This window comes from Rhipicephalus microplus, chromosome 3, assembly GCF_043290135.1.
Source record: "Rhipicephalus microplus isolate Deutch F79 chromosome 3, USDA_Rmic, whole genome shotgun sequence".
NCBI lineage: Eukaryota > Metazoa > Arthropoda > Arachnida > Ixodida > Ixodidae > Rhipicephalus > Rhipicephalus microplus.
The window spans coordinates 95,514,473-95,531,226 of record NC_134702.1 but is presented as its reverse complement, the minus strand read 5'-3'; the positions used below and the strand labels follow the sequence as shown (position 1 = coordinate 95,531,226).

Genomic DNA, 16,754 nt, shown 5'->3' with positions numbered 1-16,754 from the left:
ATTTATTAGAGGGTTTTCGAAGATAGTGGAACCCTTGACTCGCCTTACACGCGACGACACACCGTTTGTATGGGCTACCGAACAACAAGCTGCTTTTGCCGAGCTACGACAGCGGATGCAGTCAGCCCCTGTTCTTGCGCATTTTGACGATGATGCTGACACAGAGATGCACACTGACGCCAGTAACATCGGCCTCGGCGCAGTGCTCGTCCATCATCAACACGGCAAAGAACGAGTCTTTGCCTATGCCAGCCGCTCACTGTCCCGTACCGAGGTGAATTACACGACCACAGAGAAAGAGTGTCTCGCAGTAGTGTGGGCGATCACCAAGTTTCGCCTGTACCTCTATGGTCGTCCATTTAAAGTGGTGACGGACCACCATGCCTTCTGCTGGTTGGTAAACATTCGTGATTCCTCTGAACGACTGGGCCGATGGAGCTTGCGTCTACAGGAATTTGATGTTACCATCGTATATAAGTCTGTACGGAAGCATGAAGACGCTGATACGCTGTCGCGTGCACCCATACCCTAAGTCAATCAAGAAGAAGACGACGATGACGGTTTCCTGGGCGCCCTTAGCTCATCTGACTTGAGCAGACGCCAGCGAGAGGATGAAGAGATTCGACCGCTCATCGACTATCTGGAGGGTCATAGCGCCGTTATACCTCGCCATCTATTTCGTGTCATGACGTCTTTCTGCCTCCAAGGTAATGTCCTGTACAAAAAACGCCCGTTCTACGAGCCACGCTTACCTCCTCGTCGTTCCGAAGGACATGCGGGACGAAGTCCTCTCCGCGTGCCATGACGAGCCCACATCTGGTCATCTAGGTTACTCGCGAACGCTCGCCAGAGTAAGTGAGGCGTACTACTGGCCCGGACTTTCGGCAAATGTGAAGCAGTACGTTAAAAGCTGTCGTGAATGCCAGCGTCAAAAGTCGCCACCAAGCAAGCCGGCTGGATTACTTCAGCCAATTGATCCACCCCACAAGCTATTTGACCAAGTCGGCATGGACATTCTCGGCCCATTTCCTTTATCGTCCGACGGCAACAAATGGGTCATTGTTGCAAGTGACTATTTGACCCGCTATGCTGAGACACAGGCGATACCACGAGCCACGGCTTCTGAGGTAGCACGGTTCTTCATGTGCCAAATTGTTCTGCGCCACGGTGCTCCATCTACAGTAATAACCGACAGAGGAACAGCGTTCACTGCACAGCTTATTGATGAAGTTTTTCGGCTAAGTAACACTAGGCATCGAACAACGACTGCTTACCATCCGCAGAGCAACGGCTTAACCGAGCGACTAAATAAGACATTCACAAACATGATCTCCATGTACATCGACGTCCAACACAAAACTTGGGATCGCATTTTGCCTTATGTGACGTTCGCTTATAACACCGCCGTTCAAGAAACAACCCGATTTACACCGTTTCGCCTTCTCTACGGCCGCGAAGTTCAGACGATGCTGGATGCGATGCTTATTTATGAAGGCGCTGATCGATTAACAACTGACGCAGAAGAATTTGCAGAGCGTGCCGAGGAAACTCGCCAGCTCGCCCGGCTACACATTAGTCAGCAGCAACAGGCCGATGCACGACGTTACAATATGCGTCACAATGACGTATCTTACAGTCCGGGGGACCAAGTTTGGATTTGGACCCCTGTTCGACGCCGTGGCCTCTCCGAAAAGTTGCTCAGTAGATACTTCGGTCCGTATAAAGTAATACGCCGCGTGAGTGACGTAAACTATGAAGTGATTCCGGACGCTACGTCGTCACGATGGGCACAACGAAAACAGCCGACCTGTGACATAGTTCACGTGGTGCGCATGAAGCCCTATTTTGCGCGTTCCTAAAAGACCACTTTTCCTGTGTTTTTTTTATTTGTGCTCTGACAATTGCCTCATCATTGGTGAACTTATCGCGTCTAACATTTGATTATTGGGGCCCTTTTTCATTGTTTAACCTACTTTGTTTTGGTTTTTTTTCAATAACTTTACAGCATCGGGACGATGCTCTTTCTTTTTTTTTGTTGAGGAGGAATATTGCCACTTACATCTAGTAGTGGGTCGTATGCCAAGGTGAAGGCTCACACCATAGAGAAGAAAGAAGTGCGCGTGGACCCCCGCTCTGGCAAACAAGCCCAACCGACGCGCTTGGTTAAAGCCCTATTGCTCGGACATCAATAAACCTTGTCGACACCCCCTGGAGCGACATGACAATATATATATATATATATATATATATATAATTAATAAAGAACTGAGACAGTCAAAACTGTTATTCGAGACCTGGTAGGAGCGTAGGCCTAGGTAGCGAAATCAGCGACAGTCCGAACGAGCGTCTCGTGCTTAGCACTGACAATGTGTTTGCCGAGATTTGCATGACCCACTACATTCATCATTACGTCATTCACCCTCGCTGAAGATGGTGCCAAGTAAGTGTTTAAAGGTGTCGTGAGGACAAGTGCTTCGTGATATGGTTTGAGGCGATCCACATGTACGATTACGCGGCCTCGGCGACGCAGGTCCACAGTGGCCGTGAGGGGTTCGATGAGGTAGTTGACAGCGGAAGTTTGTTCTATGACGCGATAAGGTCCATGGAACCTGCTGACAAACTTTGTAGAGATGCGAGGAGCACCACTCGAGGGAACCTACAGCCAAACAAGAGAGTTGGGCGAAAAATAGTAGTTGGACCGCCCATCGTCGTGACGAAATTTCTGTAGCCCTTGTTCTTGTGTTGTAAGGGTGGGAGCTAATTGCTGACATTCTTCCGCATACCGCGCAGCTTCGGAAACTGGTGTGCCTTCGGATGAGTCGGGTTGGTAGGGGAGAATGGTGTCGATTGGAGATGTGGTTCTCGACCATAAAGTAAAAAGAAGGGAGAAAAGCCTGTCGTCGCTTGAGGTGCCGTGTTCTAAGCGTACGTTACGTAGGGAAGGATAAGATACCAGTTGGTGTGGTCGGAGGCTACATACATAGAAAGCATATCACCAAGAGTACGGTTGAAACGCTCGGTCAAGCCATTTGTTTGTGGGCGATATGTGGTAGTACAGCGGTGAATCCCATGGCATTCTGCAAGAAGTTTTTGAATAACATGCGCGAGAAAGACGTGGCCTCGGTCGCTCAAAAGTTCACGTGGAGCGCCGTGACGCAAAAAAAACGTTGCAGCAGGAAAGGCGCAACGTCACGTGCCGTCGCGGCTGGTAGAGCGGCCGTTTCTGCATATATCGTGAGATGGTCGATCGCTACAATAATCCAGCGATTCCCAGCTAATGTATATGGTAGAGGACCATAAAGGTCTATTCCAACCCGGTCGAATGGTCGCACTAGGCACGGTAACGGCTGCATTGCTGCAGTAGGACGGCTAAGATCATGCTTGCGGCATTGGCACTTTGTGCAAGATCGAATGTACTTTTGAACGAATGTGTACATGCCGCGCCAATAAAACTGAAAACGTACCCTGGCGTAGGTTTTAAAAAAACCGGCGTGCGAACACTCCGGATCGGCATGGAAAGCAGCACATATGCTGGCATGGAGATGCCTGGGTATGGCGAGTAGCCATTTGCGACCGTCTGGGTGGTAGTTGCGGCGATAAAGTATGCCATCACGGACGGCGAAGTGAGAGGCTTGTCGGTGTAGCGCTTGAGATGGCGGGTGGGCGAGTGTTTCAGATAGATAATCCATCAGAGACGCAATCCACGAATCTTTGCACTGCTCCGCAGCTATGTTGATGGGTCCTGATAGTGGAAGGAAATTGTCTTGGATGGAGACACTCGCAATGGAGACAACGCGAAAGAGCGTCGGCATCGGCGTGCTTCTGGCCTGAGCGATAAATGACACGGATGTCGTACTCTTGGAGCCGCAAAGCCCATCGTGCCAAGCGTCCTGAGGGATCTTTGAGGGAGGATAACCAGCAGAGCGCGTGGTGGTCGATAACAACATCGAAATGGCGGCCGTACAGATAAGGCCGAAATTTTGTAATGGCCCAGATAATCTCTAGACATTCTTTCTCAGTTACCGAATAATTTGCTTCTGTTCTTGTAAGAGTGCGGCTCGCGTACGCAACAACATATTCTTGGTAACCACGCTTTCGTTGGGCGAGTGCAGCGCCAAGACCAACACCACTAGCATCTGTGTGGATTTCTGTGGGAGCGCTTGAATTGAAATGACGCAGTATGAGTGGCGTTGTAAGCAGTTCACGGAGCTTCGCAAAGGCACTGTCGCAGGCTGGAGACCACGCAGATAGATTGCGGTCTCCCTGAAGTAGGTCTGTCAGAGGCACCATGATCGAGGCGAAATCCCGGATTTAGCGGCGTAAGTATGAGCAAAGTCCAATGAAACTACGCAGCTGCTTGAGAGACGCGGGCCTCGGGAACTCGCGAACAGCACGTAGCTTAGCGGGGTCTGAAAGAACGCCATCCTTCAGCACGACGTGTCCGAGAATGGTCAGCTTGCGCGCACCAAAGTGACACTTCTTCAAGTTGAGTTGGAGGCCTGCTACAGAGAGGCAGCGTAGAACCTGTACCAAGCGACGAAGGTGCGTGGGAAAATCGGCAAGAATACCACTACATCGTCTAAGTAGCACCAACACGTCTTCCATTTGAGGCCTCGTAGGATAGTGTCCATCATGCGCTCAAATGTTGCCAGCGCATTGCATGGGCCGAATGGCATCACGTTAAATTCGTATAAGCCATCCGGTGTAACAAAGGCGGTTGTTGGCCTATCATCCAGATTCGTGGGCACTTGCCAGTACCCAGAGCGTAGATCAAGAGAGAAAAAGAACTCTGCGCCTTGTAAAGAGTCGAGGGCGTCCTCAATTCGAGGCAAAGGATAAACATCATTTCGTGTTATTTTGTTTAGGCGACGATAATCTACGCAAAAGCGTATCTTGCCATCCTTCTTTTTAACTAAAACAACCGGCGACGCCCAAGGACTGTTTGATAGTTGAACGACGCCTCGCTTTAGCATGTCATCTACTTGTTCATCGATGACACGGCGTTCAGGCGGCGAAACATGGTATGGTCACTGCCGTAGTATTGGGTGATTACCTGTGTTGATCTGGTGGCATACGGTTGATGTTCAACCTAAAGTAGCGCTGTGACTGTCAAAAGATGGCCGAAAATTGTCAAGGAGGATCAAAAGCTCACCCCCCTGTTGTGGGTTTAGGCCTTCGTCGATGACACGGTTGAAAATGTCAATAGTGGAAGGGTCATTCACGGAACTACCGGAGAGGGCGCTGACTTCCGATGATTCATCAGGAACGTCAAGTGTAGCGATGGTTTCGAATGATTCTATCGAACCGACACATTCCCCTCGAAGCAGCGTAATCGTGAATGGGAACGGATTCTCTACAGGCACGTTGGTCGCACCAGCTTGAAAAGTAAGGAGAGCGGTTGGGAGTGGTGATAAGTGGCGATGAACGAAAGCAGCGGAAGGCGTGAAGAATGCGGTAGCGTCGATGACGGCGGAACACGACACAGGTGCGAAGACAGTAGCGCGTGGAGGGATCTGGGTGTCGTTACTAATGACCAACTTCGCGTAGGAAGGGCGATCGTGCACTGGTAGCGCCTCACCAAGGGGACAAAAGGCGACTTCAGCACAGGCGCAATCAATGACGGCTTGGTGATGGGAGAGAAAATGCCAACCTAAAATGATGTCATGAGAACAGTGTGGGAGTACTACGAACAGCACTGTGTAGGGCACTCTTTGAATTACAAGTCTGGCAGTACACGCGGCCAGAGGCTGCACAGGCTGTGCAGTGGCAGTATGAAGACATGAACCCAAGTGAGGCGTTGTCACTTTTCGAATTGAACGGCAAACTTTTTCGGCGATGACAAAAATTGTGGCACCAGTATCAATAAGGGCAAGTACGGGTACGCCTTCAAGAACGACATTAATTACATTCGGCGGCGAACGAAGAGGGCTTGTGCTTTGCGACGAGGATGCAGTTCTTGCCTCAGGAACTGCGTCATTTAGTTTTCCGCGTCGATTGTAGGGGGGTGTCGGCACATGGGGAGCACGAGCGTCGACGTGGAGAAAGAGATCGGCGATCAGGAGCTGGTCGGTGGCTTGATCGAGGAGCGTACAATTCGGGGTCTGGAGTGTACTGAGTGTACGTGTAATCGTTCTTATATGGACGTGGGTTTTCACGTGAATTGAGTGGGTGGTGGTGGCACAAACCTGCGACGTGCCCTAATAGACCACACGAAAAGCAGATCGGTCGGTTGTCGGCAGTGCGCCCTGGATTAGGGACTCGGCGAACTGGAGGTTGTGGCGGCTGTGCGGCATAACAGGAGCAGGCAGTGGAGGCAACGCTTGGAACGTTTGTGGTCGTGGTCGTGCTGCTGCTTCGGCGTACGTCAATGGTGTATGACTGGTGGCACTAGCTGCGGAGGAAGGACCTCAGACACTTGATCTCGTATAATAGTCCGTAGTGTAGGGCTAAGCGGCGCACTGCGCTCCGGTAGGCCAGAGATGAGCGAGAGTTGGCGGGCAACTTCTTCGAATATAAAATCTTTGATCCTCGAGAGGAGGACGGGGTCATACGAGGGAGTTAAGCCGAACATCGATTCCTGATGTGGGACAGCACGGCGGGTGACCAGACGTTGCCGGCGGAGCTCATCATAGCTTTGGCAGAGCTCGGTTACTTGGGTGACAGTAGCAGGGCTTTTTGAACTGAGCATCTGGACGGCGTCCTCGTCAATACCTTTAAAATATGCTTGATGCGGTCCACCTTTGTCATGTTCACATCGACGCGTTTGCACAAGTCAATGACGTCTTCTATGTAACTTGTAAAGTTCTCACCAGGCAGTTGAGATCTCGACTGAAGACGCTGCTCCTCACGAATTTTGCGGACAGAAGGACGACCGAAGACTTCGCTGAAATTTGCCTTGAATGCTGTCCAGGTGAGAACGTCGGTAATATGGTTCCGAAGCCATAAGTGTGCAATGCCACTGAGGTAAATGCCGACAGTGGCCAGTCACGTGGCTTCGTCCCATTTGTTCAAGACACTCACAAGTTCGTAAGTAGCCAGCCAGTCGTCGACGTAATGATCGTCAGCGCCGCTGAATATGGGAGGATCCCGCTGACGGACAGCGCCGGAGCACACGATGGCCTGGGAAGCCATAGAAGGAGGGCTTGTGGCAGATGCAGTGGTCATGACAGCAGGTAGAGTCCGACTTCGCAACTCCAAGATTGCAAGGAGACCCCGCAAACTCCACGAAATATAATAAAGAACTGAGACAGTCAAAACTGTTATTCGAGACCAGGTAGGAGCGTAGGCCTAGCTAGCGAAATCAGCGACAGTCCGGGCCGAGCGTCTCGTGCTTAGCACTGATTATATATATATATATATATATATATATATATATATATATATATATATATATATATATATATATATATATATATATATATATATATATATATATATATATATATATATATATATATATAATCAGTTTTAGAAGTGTGCACCTGTGCTCATCTCTTGTGTTCGTTGTGTAACATTTTTTTGCGCTGAGCAGTTTGATAAGGACAGGTACATCAAGGATCACGCCGCTAGCTGATGTGTGCATGTAGCATAAATCTGCGACGCACTCGCGTGCACTGGTTCACTTTGTGCCATTCTCACCGAGTAGGATGTGCCTCGGTTTCCCTGTTTATTAACACATATCGCACCTCATCCTCAGCCTCCCCCCTTTTCCCTATCGTCATGGGATTACTTCTTTAAAAAAACTGGTTCCTTCATCTTCTTAGCAGACAAATCGCTAAAGCTAATCATTAAAAAAACATCTTTTCTAGCTACAAATTATCCGTCTGGTCATTTTCAGTTTTAATGATCACGCTGTGTTTTAATTCACAGGAATGGCAAATAAGGGCAAGGCATGCAGGAATGGCAATGCTGCCTTAGGTTTGGACCGGCCTGTTACTTTTTCTGGTGTCCAGACATCGGCTCATGAAATCGCTCATTTGTAAGTACCTTGAGGAGCTCAAAACGCTTGCGACACAGGATACGTATTGTGTGTTGAGATGGTGTTTACGAACGGAAGAAATAATTGGCAACATAGTAGCCTTTAGAATTTGCTCAGTAATTGAATATTAATGTGTCTTCCTTTTATTCCATACTCGTGTTTTTATCGCGGATTAAACAGAATGCGGATGTGTACCGGTATACACTGTACTATACATTTTTCCAGTATTATGGGGGTAGTGAAGAAGAAGCATATATGATATGTAGGAAATGCTGAGGTTTCTGGGCTACGTATCTACGCATAAGGAAAGCAAGAATCTTGATTGAAGGTTTACAAAATATTTCGCACAATCTTCGAAATGTTGACGAATGTAAAAGGGAGAGAATAAAGTCAGTGTTAAAGTAGGGATATTAGATCTGGAGCACCCGCAGGGAGCATGTTAGCATCCCACACTTGGTAAATAATTTTTTGATGAATTCGGGAATTGGAGAAAAGCGAGTGTATCTGGGAAGTTAACTAGTAAAATAGTGTAATAAAATGAGAGATATATAACTGTTATTGTTAATATTGTGACGGGGCGAGGTCTTGGCTTACAGGATAGCGTCCACCGAGAATTGGCAGCACCACATTGGGTGGAAGTGCTGGGTAACCGTCTCGCAACGGAACTTCGCAGCAGCCGACGTTTGAAGGGTCATTTCACAACGATGACGGAGAGTACGGCGTCTGCATCTGCTCCTGGCGTTCCTGCGGCCGGAGGTGATGCGGTAACTACATCTCCTTCTGCGACCACAACCTTCGTGCTCGAACCCCCGCGGGATCCTGGCACGTTCAGCGGTTCCGGCGATCCAGATGAAGTTGACGTTGAAGATTCGCTGGCAGAGTACGAACGTGTGAGTACTCGATACTGATGGGGCCCGACTCTTATGCTGGCAAACCTGTTATTCTATCCTAGGGGAACCGCCAAATCATGGTATGAGAACCATGAAACAGAACTTGGGAGTTGGGCAGTGTGCAGGGAGAAAATGTTGGACCTGTTCGGAAAGCCGATTGGAAGAAAAATGGCCACGAACAAAATGCTCGCGTTTCGGGCGCAGACCTCGACCGAGTCTTACGTCTCCTATATAGAAGATGTGTTGTCGTTGTGTCGCAAAGCCAATGCCGAGATGCCGGAGGCTGACAAGGTCGGGCATATTCTTAAGGGGATTGCGGATGACGCATTCAACCTCCTCATCTGCAAAAATTTTTCTACAGTAGATGCCATTATAAAAGAATGTCGGCGCTTTGAGCAAGCGAAGAGCCGGCGGATTAACAGCGTGTTTACCCGCCTTCCGAATATGGCTGCAACTACATCTTGCGAAGACCGTGCAAAAACACAGTCACCACCTCTAGATTCATCGGATCAGGTGACCTGAATTGTACGGCGCGAACTTGAAGCCATTGCCTCTGCTCCGGCTCACACCGCTGAAAGTGACACGACCCCTCTCACTGCTAACAAGGTGCAAGCCATCGTCCACCAAGAACTCGCCAGCATAGGTATTCCCTCGGTGTGCGCTTTGCCCAACCCGTAGCGAGCTTCATGGCGTCCACCCGCGTCCTATCACGAGCAGCAGTTTACGGCCCGATCTCGCGATCCTGCTGCGTGGAAAACTGTCGACAATCGACCAATTTGTTTTCATTGCCACCGTATCGGTCATGTCATCCGTTACTGCAATTACCGCTGGTCCTCGCCACCTCGGACTTCATCTTGTAGCGCCCTCGTTCGGGCGGCGCGCAAACCAGAGAGCGCGCGATGGCGACAGAAGAAAATAAAGAAGGCGCTAGGCCGTGGCACGTGAAGCCACGGCTCACGTCCCGGGCTGGCATCGGTTATCGTTCTGGTCGTCGAGCTCTTCCACGCACACGAGATGCTCGGAGTCCCAGCCCTCCACCCCTCTGCTGGTACCACCAGTGTTTCCGACACCGAGCCACGAAGTGTACACCCCCATGTTCGTGGCAGGGAAACGCCTGCCGGGATCACTGACGGCGGCGTGTGATCTCCCTTCTCGTCCCAGCCGCCTTTTTATGGTCACGGACCAGCTATCGGGCGCCAGGTTCCTTATAGATACGGGCGCGGAAATTAGCGTTGTGCCCCCGACTAAGGCTGATCGTTCAAAGTCACAGGGGCAAGTGCTTCGTGCTGCCAACGCCTCGTCTATAGCAACGTATGGGCTCCGATCTCTCACCCTCGAATTCGGCCTTCGCTGCATTTTCCGGTGGGTTTTCGTCATCGCAGACGTGGTTCAACCGATCATCGGCTCGGACTTCCTCTCATACTTCGATTTGGACGTCAGCGTGCGGCGGCGCCGCCTCATAGATGGTAAGACTCGTCTCTCCATCTCGGGAGTCCTGTCCGACATCGCTCCAATGGCCATCCGCATGCTGATACCTTCCTCACCGTTCGAAAAAATCTTGGCGAGTTTCCCGGAGTTAACTAAACCGTGCAACCTCACTCAGCCGCCTAAACATACGGTGACACACCACGTCGTCACCCGGGGTCCACCGGCAGCCGCTCGACCACGCCGCCTGTTCGGAGACCGCCTAGCTATTGCTAAACGGGAGTTTGACCACATGCTGCAGCTCGGCATTATCCGCCCGTCGTCAAGCGCTTGGGCTTCCCCGCTGCATTTGGCGCCAAAGCGTGATCCTGGTGACTGGCGTGCCTGTGGGGACTATCGAGCGTTGAACGCCAAGACTGTCCACGACAGCTATCCTCTACCTCACATCCAGGATTTTACATCGCGCCTCGACGGCTGCACAATTTTCAGCAAAGTGGACCTTGTTAAGGCGTACCACCAGACTCCTGTCGAGCCCGCCGACATACCTAAGACCGCCATCACGACGCCCTTTGGGTTGTTTGAATACGTGCGGATGCCTTTTGGACTCCGCAATTCGGCTCAAACTTTCCAGCGGTTCATTTCTGAGGTCACACGGGGTCTTCCTACTGTGTTTGCGTACCTTGACGATGTCCTCATCGCCAGCCGCACACCTGAAGATCATGAGCACCATCTACGCGCTCTGTTCCAACGTCTTCAGCAGTACAGCCTCGTTGTGAACGCCTCTAAGTGTACTTTCGGCGCATCTGAGCTCGAGTTCTTGGGCCATCACTTATCATCCAAAGGAATACGCCCTCTCCGGTCCCACGTTAAAGCAATTCAGGATTATCCTCAGCCTACAACACTGTGCCGATTACGCCAATTCCTGGGGCTTGTGAATTTTTCCAGGCGCTTCATACCACACTGTGCCGAACTGCTACGACTGCTCACCGACCTCCTTCGGTCGACCGCCGGCCCGTCCTCCGCCATTCCTTGGTCGTCAGAGGCCCAGGCCGCCTTTGCTGCTGCTAAGCAAGCGGTCGCTAACGCCGTGCTTCTCATTCATCCACGCAGCAACGCCCCTACTCGGTTGATGGTGGACGCATCCAGCGTGGCCGTCGGAGCCGTCTTACCGCAGTGCATTAAATCCGAGTGGAGACCCTTGTCGTTTTACTCTCGGAAGCTACTTCCTGCTGAGACCCGCTACAGCGTCTTTGGCTGGGAATTACTAGCCATCTGCGCTGCAATACAGCACTTTCGGCATTTCCTGGAAGGATGCTCGTTTTACGTGCTGACTGACCATAAGCCACTGGCGTATGTTTTCCGCACTAACTCATCCAAGTACGTGCCCCGTGAACTCCGCCATCTGGCTTATATATCGGAGTTCACGCCTGACATCCGCCACGTGAAAGGAGCTGACAACACCGCCGCAGATGCCCTTTCTCGTATAGCCGCGGTTGACTCTCCACCGCCAATCATCGACTGGGCCTCATTCTTTTCGGCACAGCAGAATGATAGAGAGCTTGCCGCTTTTCGGGAGAACCCCCGTTCTCTCCGACTACGCCTGGTGCCTCATTCATTATCATCTGAGCGCTTGTGGTGCGATGTCTCAGCTGACCTTTCCCGCCCTTTCGTTCCCGCTTCATTACGACGCACCGTTTTCCACTCCTTACACGACATCTGTCACCCTGGCATTCGGGCTACTCAACGTCTTCTCACCCAGCGCTATGTCTGGCCCGGAATCAACGGTGATGTGCGCGCTTGAACGCGCATGTGCCTGCCCTGCCAGATGACCAAGGTCTCCCGTCATACTAAGACGCCGCCCCAACCTTTCCTTCCACCCGGCCGTCGTTTCGACCATGTTCATCTAGACATTGTGGGCCCTCTACCAGTGTCTCAGGGGTACCGTTATATATTGACCATGGTCAATCGCTTCACACGCTGGCCAGAGGCTGTTCCAATTCAAGATATCACAGCCGAGACAGTTGCCCGCGTTTTCATTTCTACGTGGGTATCCCGTTTTGGCTGTCCTGGCACCGTGACCACAGACCGTGGACGTCAGTTTGAGTCCTCGCTGTTTACTTGCCTTAATCGCATCCTCGGAGCCAGACATTGCCGTACCACGGCTTATCATCCCTGCGCCAACGGCATGGTGGAACGCCTTCACCGACAACTGAAGACCGCCTTGACTACCCGCCTCAATAGAGCCACCTGGGTTGATGCCTTGCCACTGGTGCTCTTAGGTTTACGAGCTGTCATCCGGGCAGACCTGCAGTGCTCAACAGCAGAGCTGGTGTATGGCACTTCTCTACGGCTTCCGGGAGACTTCTTCACGTCAACAAAGCTACCAGACCAGCCACAGCAATTCCTACAACGCCTCCTCGACTGCGTTCAAGACCTCCAGCCCACTCCGCCCAGACCTTCCGAACACAAGACCATATTCACCCACCCTGATCTGGCCACTGCAACACGTGTTTTCGTGCGCCACGACGCGGTCAAACCACCTTTGACACCAGCCTACGACGGACCATTCCGCGTCCTTCGCCGCACCCCCAAAACTGCCACTCTACTTCAGAATGGCCGTGAAGAGACAGTCAGCTTGGACCGACTCAAGCCGGCGTACCTGGAGACCGCCCTAGAAAGCCTCTCATCTACGACTGATCTTCCGTTGGAATACCACAAACGGCATGTCACATTCCGACTTACAGTCTACACTGGGGGCCCTGTACCACCCTCGTTCGGGCTGCGCGCAAACCGGAGAGCGCGCGATGGCGACAGAAGAAAATAAAGAAGGTGCTAGGCCGTGGCACGTGAATCCACGGCTCACGTTTCGGGCTGGCATCGGTTATCGTTCAGGCGTGTCTCTCTTTCGCTCCTGTGGCATAAGCCTACAATCTCAACCTCACTACGGACAGGACAATACCCGCTTCGCGTCTGCCACGCAGCCTTCTCCGCAAAACAACTACAGAAGGTTCAACAGCCGATCTCTGTCATTGCATGGTCATCAGTCGTGTTCGCCTCCAGGACGTCGCCAGTCGTCTCGCTCATCGCAGACTCGCAGGCCGTCGTATCCATTCAACCCCGCTCCTGCCTACCCGGAAAACTAAACGGTGCAGCGCCCGGAGGTGACGCTGCATTTTCGACTCCCTCCACAAATCCTCTCTTGACGCTTCCGACGAGACAAAATTTGTTAGACGTTGCCATTGACGGTGTGGCTGTTTCTGCCCTTATAGATACTGGAGCGCACATTTCTGTAATGAGCGCGAACCTTCGCCGACGCCTACATAAAGTGCTCACGCCTGCCGCTTCCCACAAACTTCGTGTTGCTGATGGGAGGACCCCTGATGTTCAAGGGATGTGCACGGCCCGTGTGTCCATTGCCGGTCATCCTACATTTGTTCAGTTTGCCGTCATTGAAATGTGTCCTCTTGACCTAATACTTGGTTTAGACTTCCTGTCACGTCATTCTGCGCTCATTGATTGTGCCACTAGTGCTCTTCAGCTTGAACTACCGCAGTTTGCCGATTTTCCAGCTGACTATTTTCCCCGTTTATGCTCTCGTCACCACGTTCGCTTGCCTCTGCAAGCTGCTACATATGTCACTTTGTCGTTCTCACGTCATGCGCCCGATGGTGACTACCTCGTAACTCTTATAGTCGACGTACTGATGGCCCGAGACGTCGCCCTTGCTCACACTGTTGTCGCCGTCGCTAATAATACAGTGGTTATACGACTACTCAACGTGAGTTTCTTGACTCAAGTTATTCCGCAAGACATGTCTTTGGCCACCCTGTCTCCACTTGACAGCTGCAACGCTACTGGTTTGGACACCGATACTACATCCCCCTGTCTTGGCCGCAATTGTACTCTGCCTGCAGATGACATTAACAAGATGATTGCTTCCGACCTAACTGCAGTGCAAGCTGCCAGCCTCCGTAGTCTGCTAACATCATATAGAGACGTTTTCGACTTTGACCACCGCCCTCTCAGCCAGACAACTGCAGTGACTCACCGGATCAACACTGGTGATGCCAGTCCTATACGGCGGCGTCCATATCGCGTATCTCACAAGGAACGCCAAGTAATTCAAAATGAAGTGGATAAAATGATTACTAAAGACGTAATGGAACCCTCATCCAGCCCCTGGGCCTCCCCAGTCGTGCTCGTTGAGAAGAAGGATGGCAGCTGGCGCTTTTGCGTGGACTATCTCCATTTAAGCAAAGTGACCCACAAAGATGTCTACCCTTTGCCTCGGATTGATGACGCCCTCGATTGCCTCCATGGTGCCCAATACTTTTCGTCTATCGACCTTCGGGCGAGCTATTGGCAAATTTCCGTTGACCCCATGAATCGTGAAAAAACCGCTTTCGTTACGCCCGACGGCCTCTACCAGTTCAAAGTCATGCCATTTAGACTGTGTAATGCGCCGGCAACTTTCGAGCGCATGATGGACTCCCTTTTCCGAGGATATAAGTGGTCCATATGCTTATGTTACTTAGGCGAAGTCATCGTCTTTTCTCCTACCTTTTACAGCCATATAACACGTCTGTCAGCCGTTCTGGATGTTTTTAGAAGAGCTGCTCTCCAGCTCAATTCTGCAAAATGCCATTTCGGACGTCGCCAGATCACCATACTCGGCCACCTTGTCAGTGCCGATGGTGTTCAACCAGATCCCGAAAAGGTGCGAGCAGTACAACAATTTACTGAACTACGCTCAACCAAGGACGTCCGAAGTTTTGTAGGGCTATGTTCCTATTTTCGTCGATTTGTCCGCAACTTCGCCGACATCGCTCAACCGCTTACTGATCTCTTAAAGAAGGACGTTCCCTTCGCATGGGGTATAGAGCAAGCGGACGCCTTTTCGGCTCTTATCCATCTGCTGACTACGCCACCAATACTGGCCCATTTCAACCCAGCATCACCTACAGAGCTTCGGACCGATGCAGGTGGCCATGGAAAAACAGCGGTCCTTGGCCAACGACAGCACGGGAAGGACCGCGTGATTGCTTATGCCAGTCGTCGTCTTTCACCTGCCGAACGGAAGTTCTCCATCACTGAGTGTGAATGTCTAGCTTTAGTGTGGGCCGTGGCGAAATTCAGGCCTTACTTTTATAGCCGAACTTTTTCCGTTGTTACGGACCATCACGCTCTTTGGTGGCTGTCATCGCTAAAGGACCCATCTGGACGTCTTGCACGCTGGGCGCTCCGTTGGCAAGAATACTCATTCGTGGTCCACTACAAGTCGGGACGCCTCCACACAGACGCAGACTGTTTGTCACGTTATCCGGTTGAAACGCCCGACTTGACAGGCCTTGATTCAGACGCCTGCGTTCTCTCCATCCACGCTTTGGGTGATATCTCCACCGAACAACGACGTGACCCGTCGTTACTCTCCATCATCGAGCGTCTGACCTCTGCTCCGACAGAGCCTTCCGTTCGCCTGTTCGAACTGCACGACAACATTCTGTACCGTCGCAGCTTCAATGCTGATGGCCCGGAATTACTACTCGTGCTTCCCCATCACCTGCGTACCAGCGTTCACGAACAACTACATGACGTACCTACAGCCGGTCACCTAAGCGTCTCTCGTACCTACGATCGTGTGCGACGTCGCTTTTTCTGGCCCGGACTGTATCGTTCTGTGATTCGCTACGTCACTGCTTGTGACCACTGCCAACGCCGCAAGCACCCCTCTGTGCTACCGTCTGGCCTCCTACAGCCCATCGACATACCGACGGAACCATTCTTCTGTGTTGGCCTTGACCTGTTGGGCCCGTATCCTACGTCCACCTAAATGAGTTGCAGTCGCCTAAATGAGTTGCAGGAATCCTACGTCCACCTAAAGGTATCCATTTAGGAATCCTACGTCCACCTAAATGAGCTGCAGAAATAAATGAGTCGCAATCGCCACAGACTACGCCACACGCTTTGCCATCACTAAGGCACTGCCAACAAGCTGTTCCACTGACGTGGCTGACTTTCTCTTGTATGAAGTCATTATTCATCACGGCGCTCCGCGGCAGCTGCTTACTGATCGAGGAAGGTACATTCTTTCACGTGTTGTGGATGACATTCTCCGCGCCTGATCCACTGAGCACAAGCTTACCACCGCTTATCATCCACAGACAAATGGATTGACCGAGCGTCTGAACCGAACGCTGACGTAGATGCTGTCAATGTACATTTCGCCAGATCACCGTGACTGGGACAAAGCACTCCCCTTTGTCACATTCGCGTATAATTCTTCACGGCATGACACAGCTAGTTATTCGCCGTTTTATTTGCTATTTGGCTGACATCCAGCATTACCATTTGACACGCTCCTTCCTTCGCCTGCCCCCTTGTCTACTGAGTACGCCAGCGATGTCGTTTCTCGAGCCCATGCAGCCCGTCAGCTTGCCCGTGATCGGCTGCACTTGTCGCAA

At 51.4% G+C, this 16,754-nt stretch overlaps 1 protein-coding gene across 4 annotated transcripts in view; it reads left to right on the top strand.

Moving 5' to 3' along the window:
* The window catches only part of LOC119159987 (venom metalloproteinase antarease TserMP_A), a 78,372-nt gene that overhangs the window by 46,125 nt on the left and 15,493 nt on the right, over positions 1-16,754 (top strand). For all 4 annotated transcript variants that reach the window (XM_075890017.1, XM_075890016.1, XM_075890018.1 and 1 more), the window contains one exon: positions 7,870-7,978. In XM_075890017.1, the coding sequence (XP_075746132.1) occupies positions 7,870-7,978 (109 nt within the window). The remainder of the gene's footprint in view (positions 1-7,869; positions 7,979-16,754) is intronic.